The sequence below is a fragment of the Nerophis lumbriciformis genome, linkage group LG16 (genome assembly GCF_033978685.3).
Source record: "Nerophis lumbriciformis linkage group LG16, RoL_Nlum_v2.1, whole genome shotgun sequence".
Lineage (NCBI taxonomy): Eukaryota > Metazoa > Chordata > Actinopteri > Syngnathiformes > Syngnathidae > Nerophis > Nerophis lumbriciformis.
The window spans coordinates 6,093,343-6,120,534 of NC_084563.2; the positions used below are offsets into that span (position 1 = coordinate 6,093,343).

The following is a 27,192-nucleotide window of genomic DNA, read 5'->3' on the forward strand; positions in this document are numbered from 1 at the left end:
TTTGAATGCAATTACTGAAATAGATCAAGTTTTTCAAAATATTCTAATTTACTGGCTTTTACCTGTATACATTGAGACCAGTCCAGCATAGAACATTCTATCGCGCCTCCAAGATGGTCTGCCCCCCTAAAAAACCCTCTCCCCTCTTAAGTCCCTGGCAGTCATGTCTCTCTAGCCAAAACAAATGTCCATTATCTCTCTCTCTAACATTCCTCACTTCAAGGTTAAGCACACAGTTTTGCAGACAACCAAAAGACCACATTTGGAAGAAAAACACTAGCTGTTTTGTAATATAAAAATGAAATGAAAAGAAGTAACACTTAAATTCGGATATATGTAAATATCTGCCTCCGACAATATCCTGCGACACTCAAAGCAGATGCATTTCCAACGATAAAGTCAAAGAAATCTGCCGCCAGACCCCCATTGAATCTGCCGGAGTGTGTGAGCAATTCAGGGACAAAGTACCTCGCTAGCACGGCAAGCAATGGTGTTACCATTTAGTGGTCAATTGTACGGAATATGTACTGTACTGTGCAATCTACGAATAAAAGTGTCAATCAATCAATCAATTTACTTGGTTGATTGATACCGAAATCATCTGTATCGCCCAGCCGGTCTTTCCCAACAAGTCTTTGAAAAAAGCTCAAGTTGATGTATTTCATGTATTCATTATATGTCTTTTGTCTGCGTGTAAACTACAAATCTTGATGAAATGTTCTGGGTGGGGGATTACTTAGGACAACCCTTACCACTCCACGTAAAAAGTGGGTCAAAATATTGTGTAAATTCATGTAATGGGAACTTAAACACTTGAATTATTAGTTAGTAAGCTGTATATGAATATAATACATGTAATAGTTGTTTATTATTAGTTAGTAAGCTGTATATGAATATAATATATGTAATAGTTGTTTATTATTAGTTAGTAAGCTGTATATGAATATAATATATGTAATAGTTGTTTATTATTAGTTAGTAAGCTGTATATGAATATAATACATGTAATAGTTGTTTATTATTAGTTAGTAAGCTGTATATGAATATAATATATGTAATAGTTGTTTATTATTAGTTAGTAAGCTGTATATGAATATATGTCATAATTGTTTATTATTAGTTAGTAAGCTGTATATGAATATAATATATGTAATAGTTGTTTATTATTAGTTAGTAAGCTGTATATGAATATAATATATGTCATACTTGTTTATTATTAGTTAGTAAGCTGTATATGAATATAATACATGTAATAGTTGTTTATTATTAGTTAGTAAGCTGTATATGAATATAATACATGTAATAGTTGTTTATTATTAGTTAGTAAGCTGTATATGAATATAATATATGTAATAGTTGTTTATTATTAGTTAGTAAGCTGTATATGAATATAATACATGTAATAGTTGTTTATTATTAGTTAGTAAGCTGTATATGAATATAATACATGTAATAGTTGTTTATTATTAGTTAGTAAGCTGTATATGAATATAATACATGTAATAGTTGTTTATTATTAGTTAGTAAGCTGTATATGAATATAATATATGTAATAGTTGTTTATTATTAGTTAGTAAGCTGTATATGAATATAATACATGTAATAGTTGTTTATTATTAGTTAGTAAGCTGTATATGAATATAATACATGTAATAGTTGTTTATTATTAGTTAGTAAGCTGTATATGAATATAATACATGTAATAGTTGTTTATTATTAGTTAGTAAGCTGTATATGAATATAATATATGTAATAGTTTATTATTAGTTAGTAAGCTGTATATGAATATAATATATGTAATAGTTGTTTATTATTAGTTAGTAAGCTGTATATGAATATAATATATGTAATAGTTGTTTATTATTAGTTAGTAAGCTGTATATGAATATAATATATGTTTTGGTTGAAGTCTTGGCGTGTGTCGCGGGGCTGCGTGATGACGTCATCAGGGCGACGTCAGCGCTGTGCAGGAATGTGCGCAAACTTTGACTTCTTTCTCCTCCTTCTTCGCCGCCCTCGACCTGTTTAAAGTTGGCTCAATCTCGGCGGCACCTTCGAGAAGGTCGCGGCGGGAGCGTGGGTGAGTGTGGCGGGCCCGAGGGCGAGGGTCGTCGGCCCGAAAGCGACCTTTTAGTCGCCTTACCGAGTGTCGGGCGGAGCAAAGTTTGCAGGAGTTGGAGAGAAAATGGCGGCGGGGCAGAACGAGGAGTCGCTGTCCTGTTTGTTAACTTTGTCATGTTTGTTATTTTCACTTAAGTCCTCCTAATGACGACGTGTTACGTACTCGAACTTCTCCTCTTCCGTGCTCTTCTTGTCCGCCACTTCTCCTCCTCCTCGCCTCAGAACTCTTCACTTCCGCCAACTTAGCAGAAAGTTTAAAATGGAGGCAGCAAATCTCGACGTCCTCGCCAAATATTTCTCGTCATAATTCTGCTTTTAATCACCTGTTTTAGACTTATAATTCTGCTTTTTTTTCCTAGTCATGAGTCCGCTTTTAAGCACTTTTTTCCCGAGTCATGAGTCCGCTTTTACTGAGTTGTTTTGACTAAGTTGCCTCGAAGGTGTTTATGGTTTGTAACCAAGAAGCTGCTTCGTGACTGAAGACGCTTTTATGAGCAAGAAGAAGCAAGATTTGAGCTGCGTTAAAGCGACAAACTTTTGCCATGTCAGCTCCTTTAAAGCAAGAAAGTTGCTGAAGTGGACAAAAGTGTCGCTGTCGACTCTGCTGGTGCTGCTTTCAAAATGGCGGCCATTGTTGCTACTTTCACTGACAGTTGTCTTGCTTTATTTGGATTTGATTTTTCATCATCAAAACCTTTTGTTTTCAGTATTCAACATGTACATGCAATCAAAGAAATTATAATAATAATAATAATCAAAACAAGTACAGAAACCGTACAAAACAAAACAGCGCCTGGGGGTTGTAAACTCAATAAAGCAACTAGAGAAGAATACTGTACTCTATATATATATATATATATATATATATATATATATATATATATATATATATATATATATATATATATATATGTGTAACAAAATGTAAAGACAGGCTCACGCAAGTTCCATAAATAATGCACATTTGGAAGACAGCATCATAGTTTACACAGCTTTTTGCTTGTTAGGAGGTAGAGAGCAAACACTCTGGGAGTAAACACACTATGAATAAACACACTATGAGTAAACACACTATGATTAAACACACTATGAGTAAACACACTATGAGTAAACACACTATGAGTAAACAGTAAACACTATGAGTAAACACTCTGGGAGTAAACACACTATGAGTAAACACACTATGAGTAAACAGTAAACACTATGAGTAAACACTCTGGGAGTAAACACACTATGAGTAAACACGCTATGAGTAAACAGTAAACTCTATAAGTAAACAGTAAACACTATGAGTAAACACTCTGGGAGTAAACACACTATGAGTAAACACGCTATGAGTAAACAGTAAACTCTATAAGTAAACAGTAAACACTATGAGTAAACAGTAAACACTATGAATAAACAGTAAACAATATGAGTAAACAGTAAACACTATAAGTAAACAGTAAACTCTATGTAAACCGTAAACACTATAAGTAAACACTATAAGTAAACAGTAAACACTATGAGTAAACAGTAAACACTATAAGTAAACATGATGAGTAAACACTGAGTAAACAGTAAACAATATGAGTAAACAGTAAACACTATGAGTAAACACTGAGTAAACAGTAAACAATATAAGTAAACACGATGAGTAAACAGTAAACACTATGAGTAAACAGGAAACACTATAAGTAAACACTGAGTAAACAGTAAACACTATAAGTAAACACGAAGAGTAAACAGTAAACACTAAGAGTTAACAGTAAACACTATGAGTAAACAGTAAACAATATGAGTAAACCGTAAACAATATGTGTAAACAGTAAACACTATGAGTAAACAGTAAACACTATGAGTAAACACTATAAGTAAACAGTAAACACTATGAGTAAACAATATGAGTAAACACTGAGTAAACAGTAAACAATATGAGTAAACAGTAAACACTATAAGTAAACAGTAAACACTATAAGTAAACACTATGAGTAAACAGTAAACACTATAAGTAAACACTATGAGTAAACAGTAAACACTATGAGTAAACAGTAAACACTATAAGTAAAAACTATGAGTAAACAGTAAACACTATAAGTAAACACTATGAGTAAACAGTAAACTCTATAAGTAAACAGTAAACACTATGAGTAAACAGTAAACACTATAAGTAAACAGTAAACTCTATGTAAACAGTAAACACTATAAGTAAACAGTAAACACTATGAGTAAACAGTAAACACTATAAGTAAACACTATGAGTAAACAGTAAACACTATGAGTAAACACTATAAGTAAACACTATGAGTAAACAGTAAACACTATGAGTAAACAGTAAACAATATGAGTAAACAGTAAACACTAAGTAAACAGTAAACTCTATGTAAACAGTAAACACTATAAGTAAACACTATAAGTAAACAGTAAACACTATGAGTAAACAGTAAACACTATAAGTAAACACGATGAGTAAACAGTAAACACTATGAGTAAACAGTAAACACTATGAGTAAACACTGAGTAAACAGTAAACAATATAAGTAAACACGATGAGTAAACAGTAAACACTATGAGTAAACAGTAAACACTATAAGTAAACACTGAGTAAACAGTAAACACTAAGTAAACACTAAGAGTTAACAGTAAACAATATGAGTAAACAGTAAACACTATGAGTAAACTGTAAACACTATGAGTAAACACTATAAGTAAACAGTAAACACTATGAGTAAACAGTAAACAATATGAGTAAACACTGAGTAAACAGTAAACAATATAAGTAAACAGTAAATACTATGAGTAAACAGTAAACACTATAAGTAAACACGATGAGTAAACAGTAAACACTGAGTAAACAGTAAACACTATGAGTAAACACTATAAGTAAACAGTACACACTATGAGTAAACAGTAAACAATATGAGTAAACAGTAAACACTATAAGTAAACAGTAAACACTATGAGTAAACAGTAAACACTATAAGTAAACACGATGAGTAAACAGTAAACAATATGAGTAAACAGTAAACACTATGAGTAAACAGTAAACAATATGAGTAAACAGTAAACACTATAAGTAAACACTATGAGTAAACAGTAAACACTATGAGTAAACACTAAGTAAACACTATGAGTAAACAGTAAACACTATGAGTAAACAATATGAGTAAACACTATAAGTGAACACTATGAGTAAACAGTAAACATTATAAGTAAACAATATGAGTAAACAGTAAACACTATGAGTAAACAGTAAACACTATAAGTAAAGAGTATGAGTAAACAGTAAACACTATTAATAAACAGTATGAGTAAACAGTAAACACTATAAGTAAAGAGTATGAGTAAACACTATGAGTAAACAGTAAACACTATAAGTAAACACTATGAGTAAACAGTAAACACTATGAGTAAACAATATGAGTAAACAGTAAACACTATAAGTAAACACTATAAGTAAACACTATGAGTAAACAGTAAACACTATGAGTAAACAATATGAGTAAACACTATAAGTGAACACTATGAGTAAACAGTAAACACTATAAGTAAACACTATGAGTAAACAATATGAGTAAACACTATAAGTAAACACTATGAGTAAACAGTAAACACTATAAGTAAAGAGTATGAGTAAACAGTAAACACTATAAGTAAACAGTAAACACTATGAGTAAACAGTAAACACTACAAGTAAACAGTAAACACTATGAGTAAACACTATAAGTAAACAGTATGAGTAAAGATGCTGTGAGCGATGCACAAAAAGTGTTTGTTAGTAAAGGAGGTGACCTACTTACTGTATGTGAGATTGAAGGTCCGTGCTGTCGTCCCAGCAGGAAGTCAACATGGCCACATCCTCCATGTTCTCCATGGAGCCTTTTCCTGTTGGTGTTTCCATGATGGACACCGATCAGAACCTCGGTGAGTTGGACAGAAATTCTGCCGCCCCTCAACTGGTGATGCTGGCCAACGTGGCGGTGGAGGGTTACGGCGAGGGCAGCGTGGCGGACGAGAAGGAGATGATGGAGCTGATGACGGTGGGCTGCAGCTACTCAGACAGCGAGGATGAGAACGTCATCAGGTAGTGTGGCGTCGAGTCCACCCATGCAGTCAAGTTGGCAAGTGCTGACATGCCCCGCCCACTTTTCCCAGGTACACTTACGACAACGGAAACCCCGGTGAGGTCTGCAGTGTGGACTACTCCGAGACTGTGGGCCTTTGTGCTGTTCAAGGACTAAATGATGGCCAGGAGGACAAGAACTTGTCCCAAGACTCTGAAGAACCCAAAGCCCAGGCGGACCCAAAGGCCAAAGACGGGCCCCCTGGGCGGGTCCTGTCAGAGGCCGTGAAGAAGAAGAAGCCTCTTCATTGTAAACCCTGTCAGTTCCAAGCTGAGAACGAGGAGGAGTTTGTGGAACACCTGAGGACACACGCCAGCAAGAAGATGATGGTGATCAACCGGGTGAAGGGGCGGAGCAAAGGTCAAGAGGCGGAAGCAGGCCAAGGTCAGTCGGCGTCATGCGAGGAGGAGGAGGAGGAGGAGCCCAGCGCTGAGAGCAAAGGCTTGATTTGCTGCGAACGCTGCGGCTACAACACCAACCGCCTGGACCACTACGTGGCACACCTGAAACACCACACCAAGGAGGGCGACGACCACAGGTGTGAAGGCCTCCATCTTGTCTGTTGTTTTCTAACATTTGTGTCTGCAGGGTGTTCAAGTGCACCATCAGTCAGCACCATCTTGTTTGTATAAGACATCTTCTAACTCTTGTGTCTGCAGGGTGTTCAAGTGCACCTTGTGTGCATACAGCACCATCAGTCAGTACCACTGGAGGAAACACCTGAGGAACCATTTCCCCAGCAAGCTGCACACCTGCACTCAGTGTTCCTACTACTCAGACCGCAAGAGCAACTACATCCAGCACATCCGCACACACACAGGTGAGTCCTCACCTGCTCTGTCGTGCGCCTCGTTCCTGCGTGCTCACCTGCTCTGGCCTTCCAGGTGTGCGTCCTTTCCAGTGCCCGTTCTGCCAGTACTCCAGCTCCCAGAAGACACACCTGACCAGACACATGAGGACTCACTCAGGTCAGTCACAACACGATACTTGAATTGTTGACTTGTCTTCCTTCACTCATGCACTCCACGGAGGAGAGACACGGTAAATACTTTAATGACTTCTTTCTGTGTGCTCTTGTCTCATGATATATGCAGTGTTTCCTATACTGTACATGTACAGTATCTCTTCATACACACACATGACATATGCAGTGCTTCCTATACTGTACATGTACAGTATCTCTTCATACACACACATGACATATGCAGTGTTTGATCGGTGTCATGTACAATCGTTGAGTTAATCAAAGGGCGGTCGTCGCGTCAATCAAAGGGCGGTCGTCGAGTCAATCAAAGGGCGGTCGTCGCGTCAATCAAAGGGCGGTCGTCGCGTCAATCAAAGGGCGGTCGTCGCGTCAATCAAAGGGCGGTCGTCGCGTCAATCAAAGGGCGGTCGTCGAGTCAATCAAAGGGCGGTCGTCGAGTCAATCAAAGGGCGGTCGTCGCGTCAATCAAAGGGCGGTCGTCGAGTCAATCAAAGGGCGGTCGTCGCGTCAATCAAAGGGCGGTCGTCGCGTCAATCAAAGGGCGGTCGTCCCGTCAATCAAAGGGCGGTCGTCCCGTCAATTAAAGGGCGGTCGTCGAGTCAATCAAAGGGCGGTCGTCGAGTCAATCAAAGGGCGGTCGTCGAGTCAATCAAAGGGCGGTCGTCCCGTCAATCAAAGGGCGGTCGTCCCGTCAATCAAAGGGCGGTCGTCGAGTCAATCAAAGGGCGGTCGTCGAGTCAATCAAAGGGCGGTCGTCGAGTCAATCAAAGGGCGGTCGTCGAGTCAATCAAAGGGCGGTCGTCGAGTCAATCAAAGGGCGGTCGTCGAGTGTCAATCAAAGGGCGGTCGTCCCGTCAATCAAAGGGCGGTCGTCGAGTCAATCAAAGGGCGGTCGTCGAGTGTCAATCAAAGGGCGGTCGTCGAGTGTCAAAGGGCGGTCGTCCCGTCAATCAAAGGGCGGTCGTCGAGTCAATCAAAGGGCGGTCGTCGAGTCAATCAAAGGGCGGTCGTCGAGTCAATCAAAGGGCGGTCGTCCCGTCAATCAAAGGGCGGTCGTCGAGTCAATCAAAGGGCGGTCGTCGAGTCAATCAAAGGGCGGTCGTCGAGTCAATCAAAGGGCGGTCGTCGAGTCAATCAAAGGGCGGTCGTCGAGTCAATCAAAGGGCGGTCGTCGAGTGTCAATCAAAGGGCGGTCGTCCCGTCAATCAAAGGGCGGTCGTCGAGTCAATCAAAGGGCGGTCGTCGAGTGTCAATCAAAGGGCGGTCGTCGAGTGTCAAAGGGCGGTCGTCCCGTCAATCAAAGGGCGGTCGTCGAGTCAATCAAAGGGCGGTCGTCGAGTCAATCAAAGGGCGGTCGTCGAGTCAATCAAAGGGCGGTCGTCCCGTCAATCAAAGGGCGGTCGTCGAGTCAATCAAAGGGCGGTCGTCGAGTCAATCAAAGGGCGGTCGTCGAGTCAATCAAAGGGCGGTCGTCGAGTCAATCAAAGGGCGGTCGTCGAGTCAAAGGGCGGTCGTCCCGTCAATCAAAGGGCGGTCGTCGAGTCAATCAAAGGGCGGTCGTTGAGTCAATCAAAGGGCGGTCGTTGAATCAAAGGGCGGTCGTTGAATCAAAGGGCGGTCGTTGAATCAAAGGGCGGTCGTCGAGTCAATCAAAGAGCGGTCGTCGAGTCAATCAAAGAGCGGTCGTCGAGTCAATCAAAGGGCGGTCGTCGAGTCAATCAAAGGGCGGTCGTCGAGTCAATCAAAGGGCGGTCGTTGCGTTAATCAAAGGGCGGTCGTCGAGTCAATCAAAGGGCGGTCGTCGAGTCAATCAAAGGGCGGTCGTCGAGTCAATCAAAGGGCGGTCGTCGAGTCAATCAAAGGGCGGTCGTCGAGTCAAAGGGCGGTCGTTGAATCAAAGGGCGGTCGTCGAGTCAATCAAAGGGCGGTCGTCGCGTCAATCAAAGGGCGGTCGTCGCGTCAATCAAAGGGCGGTCGTCGAGTCAATCAAAGGGCGGTCGTCGAGTCAATCAAAGGGCGGTCGTCGAGTCAATCAAAGGGCGGTCGTCGAGTCAAATTGCGGTCGTTGAGTTAATCAAAGGGCGGTTGTTGAGTTACGGAGTACACACACAGTGTAGTTGTAGTGTATACAAACAGTGTAGTTGTAGTGTATACACAGTGTAGTTGTAGTGTATACAAACAGTGTAGTTGTAGTGTATACAAACAGTGTAGTTGTAGTGTACACACACAGTGTAGTTGTAGTGTACGCAAACAGTGGAGTTGTCAGTAGGCGTTGCTAACTGTGTGTGTGTGTGTGTGTGTGTGTGTGTGTGTGTGTGTGTGTGTGTGTGTGTGTGTGTGTGTGTGTGTGTGTGTGTGTGTGTGCAGGTGAGCGACCCTTCAAGTGCGAGAGCTGCGACTACCTGGCGGCCAATCAGCACGAGGTGACCCGCCACGCCCGCCAGGTCCACAACGGTCCTAAGCCCCTGGTGTGTCCCTACTGTGACTACAAGACCGCTGACCGCAGCAACTTCAAGAAGCACGTGGAGCTCCACCTCAACCCTCGCCAGTTCCTGTGCCCGCTCTGCAAGTACGCCGCCTCCAAGAAGTGCAACCTGCAGTACCACATCAAGTCTCGCCATGCGGGTTGCCAGGTCACGCTGGACGTCTCCAAGGTCAAGCTGCGCCTGAAGAAACACCAGTCCTCCACCAAGATGGACGAGGAGGAGGAGGAGGAGGAGGAGCTGGACCAGGAGCACAAATCCTCAGACCCCATCAAGAAACACCAGTCCTCCACCACCAAGATGGACCACGCCGAGGACTTTGAGGAGCAAAAATCCTCAGACCCCATCAATCTGTCCTTGGACCAAGGGCAAGAACCCAAGGAAGTTCCCAGGAAAAGTAAGGTGGCCAAGACCGACAAGTGGGAGGGCAGACCAAAGAAGACCAAGGAGAACCACCAGGACGTGAGCGCCACCAAGACCAAGAGAAGAGTCAAGAAGGCAGCAGCTGATGGACCACCTGACCCGCCTCAAGATGGCCACTGTGTGCAGACAAAAGTGGGAGGAGCTGAGAAGCCTAGAAGAGCCAAACCAGAAGAACCCGCTCAGACTCTGGTCCACCAGGAGCGTCTTCAGAAGAGAGAAAAGGACAGGAAGAGAAAAGCGCCGGACCTTTCTTCAGAGTCCTCCAGCGTGCCCGCCCCCAAAGCCCGGCGGGTCAGACCTGGCAGCAAGTCCACTTCCAAAGACCAGGTGAGCCTTGAGTCCGCTAAGAGGACCAGGAGGTCCACCAGGAAGTCCCCGCTAAAGGTGCAAGAAGATGCACAGGAACGCCCCGTCGACGCCACATGTCAGGTGAGCACCACGCCACACCCCAGTGAAGACCTCCCCCCTGTGGCTCCGCCCACTCCACCCATCCACCTTTCCTCGCCGCCACCGGACAAAACGGTCGAACCCGAAGACGACGAAGGTGTCCACAGCAGCCACGAAGGAGCCAGCGACATCAGCGACAGCGCCTCGGAAGGCAGCGTGGACTCTGGCCTCAACAGCAACGCCGCCAACAACGACCCCGAGACCCCCACCCAGGAGATCCCCTCCCCCACCCAGCTGAAAAGTCACATGTGCATCTTCTGTGACCGCCACTTCCCCCTGGAGGCCGAGTACCGCCGCCACCTCAACCGCCACCTGGTCAACGTCTACTACATGGACGACCAGTAGGATGATGTCATCATGTAGAACTACATGGCCCACCAGTAGGATGATGTCATCATGTAGACTACATGGACGAACAGTAGGGTGATGTCATCATGTCGACTACATGGACGACCAGTAGGATGATGTCATCATGTCGACTACATGGACGACCAGTAGGATGATGTCATCATGTCTACTACATGGACGACCAGTAGGATGATGTCATCATGTCTGCTACGCGGATGACCAGTCGGATGATGTCATCACGTCTACGACATTGACGACCAGTCGGATGATGTCATCACGTCTGCTACATGGACGACCAGCAGGATGATGTCATCATGTAGACTATGTGGACACCCAGTAGGATGATGTCATCATGTCTACTACATCGACGCCTAGTAGGATGATGTCATCATGTCTACTACATCGACGCCTAGTAGGATGATGTCATCATGTTTACGATATGGACACCAAGTCGGATGTCATCACATGGACGCCTAGTATGATGATGTCATCACATGGACTACATGGACGCCTAGTATGATGATGTCATCACATGGACTACATGGACGCCTAGTATGATGATGTCATCACATGGACCGATGCTACGGTCAAAGGTCAACAGCATGGATTTTCTCTGACAATCAGACCTTTTTTTCCCTTCTACTTTCTGAGCGCTTGTCAGACTTTGTGCAATAAATCATTTTTCATATCAACAATGTTGTTAGTTGTGTGGACACAAGTTGTGTTGATGTGGTCATTGTTAGTTTGTGTGCACACAAGTTGTGTTGATTCAACTCACAACCTCCATCCATCCATCCATTTTCTACCGCTTATTCCCTTTGGGGGCGCTGGGGCCTATCTCAGCTACAATCGGGCGGAAGGCGGGGTACACCCTGGACAAGTCGCCACCTCATCGCAGGGCCAACACAGATAGACAGACAACATTCACACACTAGGGACCATTTAGTGTTGCCAATCAACCTATCCCCAGGTGCATGTCTTTGGAGGTGGGAGGAAGCCGGAGTACCCGGAGGGAACAAACGCAGTCACGGGGAGAACATGCAAACTCCACACAGAAAGATCCCGAGCCCGGGATTGAACCCAAGACTACTCAGGACCTTTGTATTGTGAGGCAGATGCACTAACCCCTCTACCACCGTGCTGCCAACTCACAACCTTTCAAATTCTTTATTTAGAAGGCAGTATATTATTTGGTAGATTGATTATAATAACCGGTTGACAAAAACCTCTTTAAGGATGATTTATTGAACATATGTCATGTATTCAGAACCTCCTGGAAAAGAAAGGTGATGTCTAACAATTATTGCTCAGCAGTTTGGCCGCCATTCAAGTTCTTATTCATCCTCATTTATCCGAATGAGTTTTTCAAGACTTTTATAATGAATATACCAAATAAAACAGTGTTGAGTGGAATCATCACCCAGTGAATTGGATGACAAGTTAGGTGCCCAAAGATTCCCACGCCTATTATTTAGTTACACAGTGACTTCCTTCAAAATAAAAGCACATTTTTTTTTTTTTAGATTTGTTATTGATGATTTATGAAAGCTCAATTGTGATGGAGTATAAACATAAAAAAACTAAATATTTCAGCAATGACAACCACAATTTGCACTGTAATGGAAGAACAAATGTTTCTTTTGGGAGGAAAATATTCAAGACATTCCCAGCGTGTGTTCCTAATGAAGTGGCTTGTTGAAGTTTGTTTCACGTCTGATAGAAATGAGCAGTTTTCACACATCAAATAAAGTTTGTCATCAAATGTTTTCTTTAGTTGACAACAACGTCCATCCATTTTCTACCGCTTGTCCCTTCTGGGGTCGCGGGGGGTGCTGGAGCCTATCTCAGCTACATTCGGGCGGAAGGCGGGGTACACCCTGGACAAGTCACAACCTTATCACAGGTCCAACATTCACACACTAGGGACCATTTAGTGTTGCCAATCAACCTATCCCCAGGTGCAAACGTCACTTCCTCTCATTTCTTCTTGACCTTGGCTTTCTGCCTGTGGGCCGCACGTGCGGACAGTCCGAGGTCCAGCATCCCCGGCGGCTTCATGACTTTGTAGGCGGCCGATCCGGGGATTCGTGCTCCCTTCAGCGAGACCACGTGTGGAAGCAGCGGCGGCGTCCTCAGACCGTAGGCCAGCGAGGGCGGGCCGTGGACCGCCAGCAGCAGCTGCTGCCCCTGCCCCGCAGTCACCGCCACCCAGCCTGCACACAGCAATGGTTTCCGTGACAGCCGCACGGCTGACGCCTGTAGGCGCATGTTTGTGGCGTACCTGCGGACGACAGCTTGATGTCGGCCGCGGCCTCCGTGTGACCGCACCCTTCCAGACGGAACTCTTGAGGAACCAAGGCCGGGAAGTCCTTCATGCGCTCTGCTCCTCCTGCTGGCACCTGCAGACACCCCCACACCGCCATGAACCCCCACTTGACCACTGACATTGTGACCTCTCATTCCCAAACCGCCATGACCCCCACTTGACCACTGACATTGTGACCTCTCACCCCCAAACCGCCATGACCCCCACTTGACCACTGACATTGTGACCTCTCCCCCCCACTTGACCACTGACATTGTGACCTCTCACCCCCAGCAGCTGATATCCAGCATGTTTGTGGTAGACACTGTCGGCCTTGTCCACAGTGGTGAGGTGAAGAGGCAGGTAAGCGGAGGTCAGCACAGAGAACCAGCAGGACTGCTCGCCCTGAAAGACAAAATTCACTTTGTGGTTCTCAACACAAACATCCAGCCAACGTTAGCTTGCAGGGTCAATGGTGAGTAGGAAGTGTGGAGGATGCATATATGTTTAAGAGTTCTTTCTTTTTACATAGCCATGTTTAGAGTATCTAGTACTTTTCCTTTGCATATTCTACCAGTTTCTTTCGACATTTCAGATGCCTGGTTAGTGTCTTCACCCGTGGAATGTGAACTACAACCCCCACTCTTTTTCCTTACCAGTGTTGCGAGGGGGGATATGGGGGCTTTCTTTGTGTGCAAGGAGTGGGCTTTTCCGTTTGAATGTCAGATCAACTAGAGTAGCCGATATGAATGTATTGGTTAAGTTGACCTCCTAAAGCTTTAGTAAAACTTGAAAATATTCAAATTCTGTCTTGATGGTCCTTCTTACTCAGCATATATGTCATCGAAAGAATTTGGGATTGACCAGTAACTTAGATTCCCTGGGAGGAAGAGCTGGTCGACGCAACAGAAGTTAGCTTGTAGGGTGAATGGTGAGTAGGAAGCTAGCTTGCAGGGTAATGGTGAGTAGGAAGCTAGTGTTACAGGGTGATTGTGATTGTGTCCCCCCTCTCCCTTGTGGAGGGGAGGACACAGGTCCGGTGGCTATGGACGAAGTGCTGGCTGTCCAGAGTCGGGACCCGGGGTGGACCGCTCGCCTGTGCATCGGTTGGGGACATCTCTGCGCTGCTGACCCGTCTCCGCTAGAGATGGTCTCCTGCTGGCCCCACTATGAACTGGACTTTCACTATTATGTCAGACCCACTCGACGTCCATTGCATCCGGTCTCCCCTAGAGGTGGGGGTAGTCACCCACATATGCGGTCCTCTCCAAGGTTTCTCATAGTCATTCACATCGACGTCCCATTGGGGTTGTGAGTTTTTCTTTGCCCTTATGTAGGCTCTGTACCGCGGATGTCGTTGTGGCTTGTGCAACCCTTTGAGACACTTGTGATTTAGGGCTATGTAAACAAACATTGATTGATTGTATTGACATACTGTGGCAGCCACAGAGCCCTCACCTATAATATATCCCTGCGTCACGTGTGTTTACCTCAGTTGTATTTCCTACATGCAGCCTGAATACACGGTACAGGAGTCTTGTCATCTTTATAATGCATCACACCATATAACATGGTGTCAGAAGTCCCAAGCAGGACCCAATTATGCCCCACATTCTGTCCGTTGTTGAGACGGTGTGCGTTTATTTGTTTTGAGGAGTTTCAGTTAGCCTGTTAGCTTTAGCACCGCGTTGGTATAATGGCTTCCAACATCCCGCCTCCGGAGCCCATGAAGATGGGCTGGAAACTGGAAAAACTTCCGAGCAGAGTTTGAGGATTATCTGCTGGCGACTGGGCTCAACGAGAAGGAGAAGCCCGTCCAAGCGGCGTCGCTGAGACGGCTAATGGGGAACGACTGCCTCCATGTTTACAAATACAACCTGGGACTCACTGCCGACCAACAGAAAGATGCGGGTGTTATTCTGGAGGCACTGGAGAGAGACTTAACCCCCGCGAAAAACGTTACATTCGAGAGGTACATTTTTGGAAACTTAAAGCAAGAGGAAGGAGAACCCATAAATGCTTTTGTTACAAGGCTGAGAGAAAAGGCTGCCTCTTGTGAATACAGAGCTATAAAAGATGAACTCATAAAGGACAGGCTTGTCCTTGGCATTGCTGATGAGGGCGCCAGACGTCGTTTACTAAGAGAAAATTATCTCAAATTGGATCAGGCAATCATGATCTGCCGTGCAGCCGAGGTCATGGACAACCAATTAAAGACTATGTCGCTGGGCAATGCCACACAGGGGGGACAAAGATATGGACGCAGGTCTGCCGGTGGGCCATCTGAGCCCACCTACAACAGTTCACAGCCCCAGGGCATGAGAGACACAGGGACAAGGCACAAACGTGGGCGAGACCAGTGTCCTGCATTTGGTAAATCCTGCCGCTCTTGTGGCACTGCCAACCGTTTTGCTAAAGTATGCATGAAGAGGAGTCAGCACGCACGCCCGTTGAACGCTGTGGATGACCCGCCGACAGGGGAACAGGAGGACAGTGATGGAGATGAGAGAGATGTGTACACAGCAGAGAGCGTGGGAGCTGTGAACACGCAAGGGAAGAAGTGGTTTCTGCCGGAGCTGAACGTCGGCCAGCCCGTCAGGATGAAGCCGCTCCCGGAAGACAGGAAGGGAAGATGGCGAGGGGTGTGCCTGCAGCAGTTGGGCCTCTGGACCTATCTGGTCAACGTAGAGGGGACTTTCAAACACACATGGACTGTGAATTTTGTTGAATTAAAAAGCACAGTTGTAACTTAGAGGAATGGGATGAAGTATTCCCAGGGTAGTGGCCGTGTTGTAGTGGCTGGGTGATGCTTGGAGGATCCTGCCAGTGAGTACTGTAGTCTCCAGTAGAACACACTCAAGGTGTCTGGAAGTTATGTCATGTTTACAGGCTCTAATTAGCTTAAAGAACAGATTTAGGCAGTTTTTACTTTGCGGGAAATAGATAACCACGGTCAGGCTTGGAAGCAATTGCCGCAATCAACGAGGGACGACTGGAGTTCAAAGTCAAATTTTCAAAAATAAAAGTTTCCCACCTGCAGGAAATCAATCCGAGCGAGAGCTCCCACAAAGAGACTCATTCCGGGCTTGAGTACGAAGGTGCGAGGTATGATAGCCCGCGTAGAAACCAGGGTTTTCACTTCCTGTTCATTCAGCAGAGCCAGGACCTGCAGACAATGGACGGGGGTTAGCGAAGAGCTGTATGGACAATGGACGGTGGTTAGCGAGGAGCTGTATGAACAATGGACGGTGGTTCGCGCGGAGCTGTATGGACATTGGACGGTGGTTCGCGAAGAGCTGTATGAACAATGGACGGTGGTTAGCGAGGATCTGTATGAACAATGGACGGTGGTTAGCGAGGAGCTGTATGAACAATGGACGGTGGTTAGCATGGAGCAGTATGAACAATGGACGGTGGTTAACGAGGAGCTGTATGAACAATCGACGGTGGTTAGCGAGGAGCTGTGGACAATGAATGGTGGTTAGCGAGGAGCTGTATGGACAATGGACGGTGGTTAGCGAGGAGCTGTGGACAATAGACGGGGGTTTGCAAGGAGCTGTATGAACAATGAACGGTGGTTCGCGCGGAGCGGCGGACAATGGACGGTGGTTATCGAGGAGCTGCGGACAATGAACGGTGGTTAGCGAGGAGCTGCGGACAATGGACGGTGGTTAGCGAGAAGCTGCGGACAATGGACGGTGGTTAGCGAGGAGCTGCGGACAATGAACGGTGGTTAGCGAGGAGCTGCGGACAATGGACGGTGGTTAGCGAGGAGCTGCGGACAATGGACGGTGGTTAGCGAGGAGCTGCGGACAATGGACGGTGGTTAGCGAGGAGCTGCGGACAATGGACGGTGGTTAGCGAGGAGCTGCGGACAATGGACGGTGGTTAGCAAAGAGCTGTATGAACAATGGACGGTGGTTAGCGAGGAGCTGTATGAACAATGGACGGTGGTTAGCGAGGAGCTGCGGACAATGGACGGTGGTTAGCGAGGAGCTACGGACAATGGACGGTGGTTAGCGAGGAGCTGCGGACAATGGACGGTGGTTAGCGAAGAGCTGTATGAACAATGGACGGTGGTTAGCGAGGAGCTGTATGAACAATGGACGGTGGTTAGCGAGGAGCTGCGGACAATGGACGGTGGTTAGCGAGGAGCTGCGGACAATGGACGGTGGTTAGCGAGGAGCTGCGGACAATGGACGGTGGTTAGCGAGGAGCTGCGGACAATGGACGGTGGTTAGCGAGGAGCTGCGGACAATGGACGGTGGTTAGCGAGGAGCTGCGGACAATGGACGGTGGTTAGCAAAGAGCTGTATGAACAATGGACGGTGGTTAGCGAGGAGCTGTATGAACAATGGACGGTGGTTAGCGAGGAGCTGCGGACAATGGACGGTGGTTAGCGAGGAGCTGCGGACAATGGACGGTGGTTAGCGAGGAGCTGCGGACAATGGACGGTGGTTAGCGAAGAGCTGTATGAACAATGGACGGTGGTTAGCGAGGAGCTGTATGAACAATGGACGGTGGTTAGCGAGGAGCTGCGGACAATGGACGGTGGTTAGCGAGGAGCTGCGGACAATGGACGGTGGTTAGCGAGGAGCTGTATGAACAATGGACGGTGGTTAACAAGGAGCTGTATGAACAATGGACGGTGGTTAGCGAGGAGCTGTATGAACAATTGACGGTGGTTAGCGAGGAGCTGCGGACAATGAACGGTGGTTAGCGAGGAGCTTTATGGACAATGGACGGTGGTTAGCGAAAAGCTGTATGAATAATGGACGGTGGTTAGCGAGGAGCTGCGGACAATGGACAGTGGTTAGCAAGGAGCTGTATGAACAATGGACGGTGGATAGCGAGGAGCTGCGGACAATTGACGGTGGTTAGCGAGGAGCTGCGGACAATGGACGGTGGTTAGCGAGGAGCTGCGGACAATGGACGGTGGTTAGCGAGGAGCTGCGGACAATGGACAGTGGTTAGCAAGGAGCTGTATGAACAATGGACGGTGGTTAGCGAGGAGCTGCGGACAATGGACGGTGGTTAGCGAGAAGCTGTATGAACAATGGACGGTGGTTAGCGAGGAGCTGTATGAAAGTGTCAGAGTCTGGTCCTCACGTCGTGCTCCTTCATGATTCCTGGTGTGTCGAACAGCCAGTGAGCGTCTTTCAGCTCGTTGTAGGTGAACTCGTCTACCGAGTCTTCTTTCTCTGTGGAAATCTTCATCAGTTACCACACCATCCACCAATCACAGACCTCACATTTCTCACCCGTGCTCCGTTCTTCCTCGCTGTTCTCCCCAAAAGCTAAACTGTCGGGGTCAAATGACATCCCTCTCTGTTGGACTGTGGGCAGGAACGTTCTCCCCACACGACCTGGAAGTACACACATGCTCTATTGTGTCTTTTATTCAAACAAAATTGAAATCATTTATATATTCGACTTAACTTCAATCTTGTGGGCGGGGCCTACTCTGAACAATGTTAGAAGCCTTTTTATTGGTCTGTTTCACACGCAAAATACTAAAGACTGGTGGTTGGTGGATACTGACCAATAAAAATAATTGTTTAAAGGAGGCCCCGCCCACAAGATAGAAATTAAGGTGTAACCAAAAATAAATATATTAATTATTTGCAACCAACAATTTGGGTGAAGAAGGAGCTGAGCCGGAAGGCAAAGCTCTCAATTTACCGGTCGATCTACGTTCCCATCCTCACCTATGGTCATGAGCTTTGGGTTATGACCGAAAGGACAAGATCACGGGTACAAGCGGCCGAAATGAGTTTCCTCCGCCGGGTGGCGGGGCTCTCCCTTAGAGATAGGATGAGAAGCTCTGCCATCCGGAAGGAGCTCAAAGTAAAGCCGCTGCTCCTCCACATCGAGAGGAGCCAGATGAGGTGGTTCGGGCATCTGGTCAGGATGCCACCCGAACGCCTCCCTAGGGAGGTGTTTAGGGCACGTCCGACCGGTAGGAGGCCGCGGGGAAGACCCAGGACACGTAGGGAAGACTATGTCTCCCGGCTGGCCTGGGAACGCCTCGGGGTCCCACAGGAAGAGCTGGACGAAGTGGCTGGGGAGAGGGAAGTCTGGGCTTCCCTGCTTAGGCTGCTGCCCCCGCGACCCGACCTCGGATAAGCGGAAGAAGATGGATGGATGGATGGAACAATTTGGGTTGGTTTGATTATTTTTTAATATCCAAACCATTCTTTTTGGTAGAAAAAGAATTTTGGGTCACAAAAATCTTCTTTTTTTTTTCAAATCCATTTATTTGTGGTTGCAAATCTTTTCCAGTTGCCAATTTTTTTTCTTGTTTGCAAACCTTTTTTTGTTTGAAAATATTTTTTTTGTTACAAATCTTTTTTTGGGTTGCAATTTTTTTTGGTGTTACGAACCAAAAAATAATGCCCAACTTTTTTTGGTTTGATAATCCATCTATCCATTTTCTACCGCTTGTCTATTTTTTTCATTTCAAATCCAAATAGTTTTAAACATTTCTCCATGTAGCCCCGCCCCTTACTTTACCCACTAAGTATCCCTGGCGACGGAATTCTTGCAGCCTCTTCACTTCGTCAGGCGGCAGCTCCTCTTCCGTCTGCCGCTGCCATTCTCCAAGACGCTTCTGCCGCCGGAACATTCTGTACGGCGTAGGGTTGATGATGGGGAATTTGAGCAGGTTCAGAGTGGTCCCTGAATGGAACATGGTCACATGACAATGGTTATTTTCCATCAGAGCAAACAATAATTTTTCATGTGAAAACACTCATATTTATTTGTTATTCTGCATAATTGGTAACATTTAACAAACAGCATTTGTTGCCGCTGCTACATATCTGCAAATTAAATACATCTTGAAATAATTACTTGATTGTGTTATTAATCATAATTGGAATTACAAACGTGGTGTTTTAATATTGATTTGTTTATTTAGTGATTTAATTATTTATTTTATATTATGAACATCTCGTGTCAACACTTGAAGAATGTACTTTATCCGTCAAAGTCACACATCAAAGTCAGAGGGCGGGTCCAAACACCAGAGAAGGAGTACTGGTCAAGTACTGGTCATCTTCATGCTTTTCAGTTCAACAACATTTCTAAAATCCTTTTTTAATCGGTCATAAGTAATGTCATTTTCTGAGATACTAAATTTGGAATTTCCATTCGTTTTCAGTTCTAACCATCAAAACGACAAGAAATAAACATTTGGAATATGTCAGTAAACATTAGGGGTGAAACGGTACGTGTATTTGTGTTGGAATAATTGTTTGTAAGTTATCACAAAAGAAACGTTGTATTATGAATGCTGTCTTTCGAGGCCTATCAAGAGGAAGAAGACTGTGATTTCAACACGGACAGATGGCAGGATCTGCTCAACTTCCAGAGGAACTCTCTTTGAAGTGTTAAACGAACTCTCTTTGAAGTCAACGCTATTTACGACCCGCTGCCCTTTTGAAGCAACTGTGGTCAGGAGACGGGAGGGGTTATCCATTGTCCTCCCAACACCTGCCCCAGCTGGATCCAGGAAGAGCCCAAGCCCGAGAAATCCCACTTCTTGGTCTTCAAATGACTGTTTTACATACTCCCCATTCCTGCTGAGACATGTGTTGGTGCGTGAACATTGAATATTGTAATAAAGAGGAGACGAAAACCTTCTTCGTCAGAGCGTGGTGCAGGACTGTACAGAGAGTGCAGTGGCCATGTCTCTCCTCAATATTGAGTCCAAATTGAATTCTGTCTCTGTTTGATTCCTTGCCTTTTGTCTTGTTTAATAGATGTCCTCAGTGTTTGAACGTGACAATTTGTATTGAACCGTTTCGGTACGGGGGTTCTGGTTCGGTTCGGAGGTGTACCGAACGAGTTTCCACACGGACATATTAAGTAGCGTGTGTGTGTGTTTCTTAAGTTTCTTAAATGCCTCAAATGTCTTGCATTTTGAGTTAGGGTTGCGTGTATTTTCAATGTACGTTCAGGGTTAAGAAGGGGTTAAAGGGGAACATTGTCACAATTTCAGAAGGGTTAAAACCATTAAAAATCAGTTCCCAGTGGCTTATTTTATTTTTCAAAATTTTACCCATCACGCAATATCCCTAAAAAAAAGCTTCAAAGTGCCTGATTTTAACCATCGTTATATACACCCGTCCATTTTCCTGTGACGTCACATAGTGATGCCGATACAAACAAACATGGCGGAAAGAACAGCAAGCTATAGCGACATTAGCTCGGATTCAGACTCGGATTTCAGCGTCTTAAGCGATTCAACAGATTACGCATGTATTGAAACGGATGGTTGTAGTGTGGAGGCAGGTAGCGAAAACGAAATTGAAGAAGAAACTGAAGCTATTGAGCCATATCGGTTTGAACCGTATGCAAGCGAAACCGACGAAAACAACACGACAGCCAGCGACACGGGAGAAAGCGAGGACGAATTCGGCGATCGCCTTCTAACCAACGATTGGTATGTGTTTGTTTGGCATTAAAGGAAACTAACAACTATGAACTAGGTTTACAGCATATGAAATACATTTGGCAACAACATGCACTTTGAGAGTGCAGACAGCCCAGTTTTCATCAATTAATATATTCTGTAGACATACCCTCATCCGCTCTCTTTTCCTGGGGGTCTGGCGGCAGATTTCTTTGACTTTATCGTTGGAAATGCATCTGCTTTGAGTGTCGCAGGATATCCACACATTCTTGCCATCTCTGTCGTAGCATAGCTTTCGTCGGTAAAGTGTGCGGAACAAACGTCCAATTTCTTGCCACTTTCGCATCTTCGGGCCACTGGTGCAACTTGAATCCGTCCCTGTTGGTGTTGTTACACCCTCCGACAACACACCGACGAGGCATGATGTCTCCAAGGTACGGAAAACAGTCGAAAAAACGGAAAATAACAGAGCTGATTTGACTCGGTGTTTGAGAAAATGGCGGATTGCTTCCCGATGTGACGTCACGTCCGAGAGCGAATAATAGAAAGGCGTTTAATTCGCCAAAATTCACCCATTTAGAGTTCGGAAATCGGTTAAAAAAATATATGGTCTTTTTTCTGCAACATCAAAGTATATATTGACGCTTACATAGGTCTGGTGATAATGTTCCCCTTTAAAAACAAAACAAATTGTGTGCGCAGCAGCATTGGTGAGGGAGGGGCAGAGACAGAGAGAGAGAGAGAGAGTTATGATAAACGCGCATGCGTCGCCAGGCTCTGCTTTTTATCCATAGACTTATCACATTTAATTTTTTATTATCTATAGCAGGTGTGTCAAAAGTGTGCCCCGGAGGCCATTTGCGGCCCACAGCTAATGTTTTAAAGGCCCATGGCACATTCTAAAATTACTATTAAAATAAACAAAAACATAACAAAAGTGAAATAGAAAAGCTTAAAGGTTAAATGTCATTTAGAAAAAGTTGCAATGTTGACTAATGAGACAAAGCTGTTTTTTTCTTTCTTTCAAACTGTCATTGCTCAAAACATAATATTGAATCAAAATTAGAGATGTCCGATAATATCGGCCTGCCGATAAATGCTTTAAAATGTAATATCGGAAATGATCGGTATCGTTTTTTTTTTATTATCGGTATGGTTTTTTTGTTTTTTATTAAATCAGCATAAAAAACACAAGATACCCTTACAATTAGTGCACTGACCCAAAAAACCTCCCTCCCCCACACTCATTCACACAAAAGGTTTGTTTCTTTCTGTTATTAATATTCTGTTTCCTACATTATATATCAATATATATCAATACAGTCTGCAAGGGATACAGTCCGTAAGCACACATGATTGTGCGTGCTGCTGCTCCACTAATAGTACCGTATTTTCCGCACTATTAGCCGCACCTAAAAACCACAAATTTACTCAAAAGCTGACAGTGCGCCTTATAACCCGGTGCGCTTTATATATGGATTAATATTAAGATTCATTTTCATAAAGTTTCGGTCTCGCAACTACGGTAAACAGCCGCCATCTTTTTTCCCCGTAGAAGAGGAAGCGCTTCTTCTTCTACGCAAGCAACCGCCAAGGTAAGCACCCGCCCCCATAGAACAGGAAGCGCTTCTTCTTCTACTGTAAGCAACCACCCGCCCCCGTAGAAGAAGAAGAAGGGCGCGGATATTACGTTTCATTTCCTTTGTGTGTTTACATCTGTAAAGACCACAAAATGGCTCCTACTAAGCGACAGGTTTCCAAGACGCAATCTCTCCATCCGCACACGGACTACTATTTCACAGCAACTGCCTAAAGACTTTCAAGAAAAGCTGGCTACTTTCCGTGCATATTGTAAAAACAAGATAGCTGAAAAAAAGATCCGGCCAGAGAACATTATCAACATGGACGAGGTTCCACTGACTTTTGATATTCCTGTGAACCGCACTGTGGATACAACGGGAGCACGTACGGTGAATATTCGCACCACAGGGAATGAGAAGTCATCCTTCACTGTGGTTCTAGCTTGCCATGCTAATGGCCAGAAACTTCCACCCATGGTGATATTCAAAAGGAAGACCTTGCCAAAAGAGACCTTTCCAGCCGGCGTCATCATAAAAGCTAACTCGAAGGGATGGATGGATGAAGAAAAGATGAGCGAGTGGTTAAGGGAAGTTTACGCGAAGAGGCCGGGTGGCTTTTTTCACGCAGCTCCGTCCATGTTGATATACGACTCCATGCGCGCCCACATCACGCTGGTTTTTAATATATTATTAAAGTTTGACTGACCTATCTGACTGTTTTTTTGACATTCCTTTAGCGCAGTTAGATGCGGCTTATAACACGGGGCGGCTTATAGGTGGACAAAGTTTTGAAATATGCCGTTCATTGAAGGCGCGGCTTATAACCCAGGGCGGCTTATGGTGCGGAAAATACGGTACTAACTTTTAACAGTTAATTTTACTCATTTTCATTAATTACTAGTTTCTATGTAACTGTTTTTATATCGTTTTACTTTCTTTTTTATTCAAGAATTTTTTATTTATTTATTTAACTTATTTTATTTTATTAATATTTTAAAAAATGACCTTATCTTCACCATACCTGGTTGTCCAAATTAAGCATAAGAATGTGTTAATTCCACGACTGTATATATCGGTATTGGTAATTAAAGAGTTGGACAATATCGGATATCGGCAAAAAGCCATTATCGGACATCCCTAATTATTATTATTAGTATTAAAATGAAGTCAGAGTTTAAAGGTGGCAGGTAATATAGGTAACATGGGCACATATACAGTAGATACAAGACACGGTATATATCGGTATCGGTAATTAAAGAGTTGGACAATATCGGAATATCGGCAAAAAGCCATTATCGGACATCCATAATCAAAATCAATGTTATTATGAATTATTGACCTATCCAAGGTTCCCATTAGTTCACATCAAATATTCCACTAAGAAAAATATTTTTGTTGGAAGATTTTGCAAATTTGGTAAATAAATAACCAAAAAATGTATATTTTGTTGTTTTCTTACTGTACCGAAAAAGAACCGAACCGTGACCTCTAAACCGAGGTACGTACCGAACCGAAATTTTTGTGTACCGTTACACCCCTAATATTGTCCCATCTGAGCCTCCATAATCACTAATACTGACTATAAACAGGTCATGAGATCTCCCAGCATGCTTTGTGGATGTATGAGAACTCACCAGGCCAGGGGGAAATGGTGGCTTTACGATCGCTGGAGGTTTTGGATTTGCAGAAGTCGGACTCCAGCAACGTGTTGAAGAGCGTGGACTTGCCCGCGTTGGCGCTCCCCACCAGGTAGACGTCGCCTTTGTACTTCCAGGCGCTCTGCAGGCTAGAGATCAGACCCTCGATGCCGTATCCGGTCTTGGCGCTGACCAGGTGGATGTCGGTCACCTGGCTCCCGAAACCGGCCTCCTGGCAGTACTGAGAGAGCTGCCGCTTGATGCGCTGCAGGTAGTTGGGAGAGTCTCCGGGGAGGAGATCGATTTTGTTGCCGAGGACCACGATGTGTTTGTTGGCGCCCACCAACTCCGCAAGGTCGGGAACCACGGAGTCCGGGACGTCCAGGAGGTCCACGCAAAGAAGTACCAGCGCCCTCTCAGAGCGGATGGTCTGCACCACGTGGCGGAACTCGTCCTTGGACATTTGGACTCTGATGGCCTTTTGGTGATAGCGCAGGAGGTGGCAGCGCTGGCAGGTGGCGCCGCTCAGACCTTTCTCCTGCAGCAGGACCCTGTACTTCTCGCTGGGAAGGTACCCGGGGGAGACCGCGTCCCGGCAGTGCAGGATGCTGCCGCAGCCCCAGCAATGAATGTCGCTGCTGGGTTCCTCCCAGTCTGGCGTACCGTAGATCTTATGTTGGCCTTTCAGTGCCGCATTCTTCTTCTTCTTCTTTTTAGAGGCCACCACGCTCGGGTCCAGCGGGAAGTCCTCGTCATGGAAATGGATGTCAGATTCCACCTCATGGTCCTGCCCAGGTCCAGCCTGCCGACCCCGGACCCCATGTGGAGTCTGTTCCACCTCATGGTCCTGCCCAGGTCCATCCTGCCGACCCCGGACCCCATGTGGAGTCTGTTCCACCTCATGGTCCTGACCAGGTCCATCCTGCCGACCCCGGACCTGCTGGTGAGGACGGGTCGGCCTTGGATCCACACCGGACTCAAATTTGGGTTCCTCTTCTGGATCTGAGATACAAGTTCAACTTCATTGTTGACAATTGAACAACATTTTGTATAATTATCACGTGATTACTGTGTTTTAATGTATTTTACGACATTAATAATAATAATGATAATAATAGATTTTATTTGTAAAAAGCACTTTACATTGAATAAACATCCTCAAAGTGCTACAATGTATTAAAAAAAAATAAAAATAAAAGATAATTAAAAAAATAAATAAATAAAAACTAGAACAGCCAAATAGCTAAAACTAGTATGCATATATCTAAAAAAAAAGAAGGCTTTTTTTTAAAAAGAAGGGGTTTTAAGCCTTTTTTAAAGGCATACACAGTCTGTGGTGCCCTCAGGTGGTCAGGGAGAGCGTTCCACAGACTGGGAGCAGTAAACCCGATCTCCTATTGTTCGTAGCTTTGTCATTCTGTGCGAGTACACACACACACACACACACACACACACACACACACACACAGTCTCATGTTTACATGGTGGGTACTGACACACACACACACACACACACACACACACACACACACACACACACACACACACACACACACACACACAGTCTCATGTTTACATGGTGGGTACTGACACACACACACTGTCTCATGTTTACATGGTGGGTACCGACACACACACACACACACACACACACACACACACACACACACACACACACACACACACTGTCTCATGTTTACATGGTGGGTACCGACACACACACACACTGTCTCATGTTTACATGGTGGGTACCGACACACACACACACACACACACACACACACACACACACACACTGTCTCATGTTTACATGGTGGGTACCGACGCACGGACGTACACACGCACACACACACACGCGCACGCACGCGCACGCACGCACACACACACGCACGCACGCACGCACACACGCGCGGTAAACAAGGTCAAGCAAAGCTAGTCAAATATAGTCAAATATAGACATAGTTGATAGTCAAATATAGTCAAATATAGACATAGTTGATAGTCAAATATAGACATAGTTCACCTGTCAGCTCCGCAAACAAGAAAGTTTCTTCCTGGCTCGGGTCTACCACGCAGCTTCTTCGGGTTCCCCGGTATCCGCCGTGGACATGGCGGGCCGAGGCGCGTCCTATCTCGGCCTTCAAACCCGGAAGTGAGCCGCTCCCCCGAACCGACGACCGCAGCACGCCACGGAAGTGAGCGGCCGCGCGCACAACCTTAAACATGTTTCACCGACTAGCGTGTTAACTCCATTTCCTGCTGAGGAAGTGACGTAAACATGTTTTTACCGACTAAGGAAGTGACGTACGCAGCAACCCGCCCCTAAAACGTCTCACGTACCAGC

The 27,192-nt window shown here is 45.2% G+C and overlaps 2 protein-coding genes across 3 annotated transcripts; one reads left to right on the top strand and one right to left on the bottom strand.

Moving 5' to 3' along the window:
* Positions 1-1,935: 1,935 nt before the first annotated feature.
* rest (RE1-silencing transcription factor) lies at positions 1,936-11,858 on the top strand. Of its 2 annotated transcripts, none has more exons than XM_061976543.1 (6): positions 1,936-2,080; positions 5,937-6,184; positions 6,256-6,762; positions 6,884-7,044; positions 7,109-7,192; positions 9,577-11,858. In XM_061976543.1, the coding sequence occupies exons 2-6, from the start codon at positions 5,949-5,951 to the stop codon at positions 10,905-10,907; spliced, it is 2,319 nt and encodes a 772-aa protein (XP_061832527.1). In that variant the 5' UTR covers positions 1,936-2,080; positions 5,937-5,948; the 3' UTR covers positions 10,908-11,858. The 2 variants fall into 2 exon arrangements, with proteins under 2 accessions (XP_061832527.1, XP_061832528.1); XM_061976544.1 differs by having other exon boundaries at positions 1,940-2,080; positions 5,940-6,184.
* A 279-nt stretch (positions 11,859-12,137) lies between these two features.
* On the bottom strand, positions 12,138-27,073 carry noa1 (nitric oxide associated 1). Its single transcript, XM_061976490.1, has 9 exons — positions 26,872-27,073; positions 24,846-25,850; positions 19,729-19,893; positions 18,477-18,581; positions 18,325-18,416; positions 16,250-16,381; positions 13,504-13,620; positions 13,192-13,309; positions 12,138-13,123 (listed from the first exon to the last, which is right to left on the bottom strand). Exons 1-9 carry the CDS (start codon positions 27,071-27,073, stop codon positions 12,888-12,890), a joined length of 2,172 nt encoding a protein of 723 aa, XP_061832474.1. The 3' UTR covers positions 12,138-12,887.
* Between the last annotated feature and the right edge of the window lie 119 nt (positions 27,074-27,192).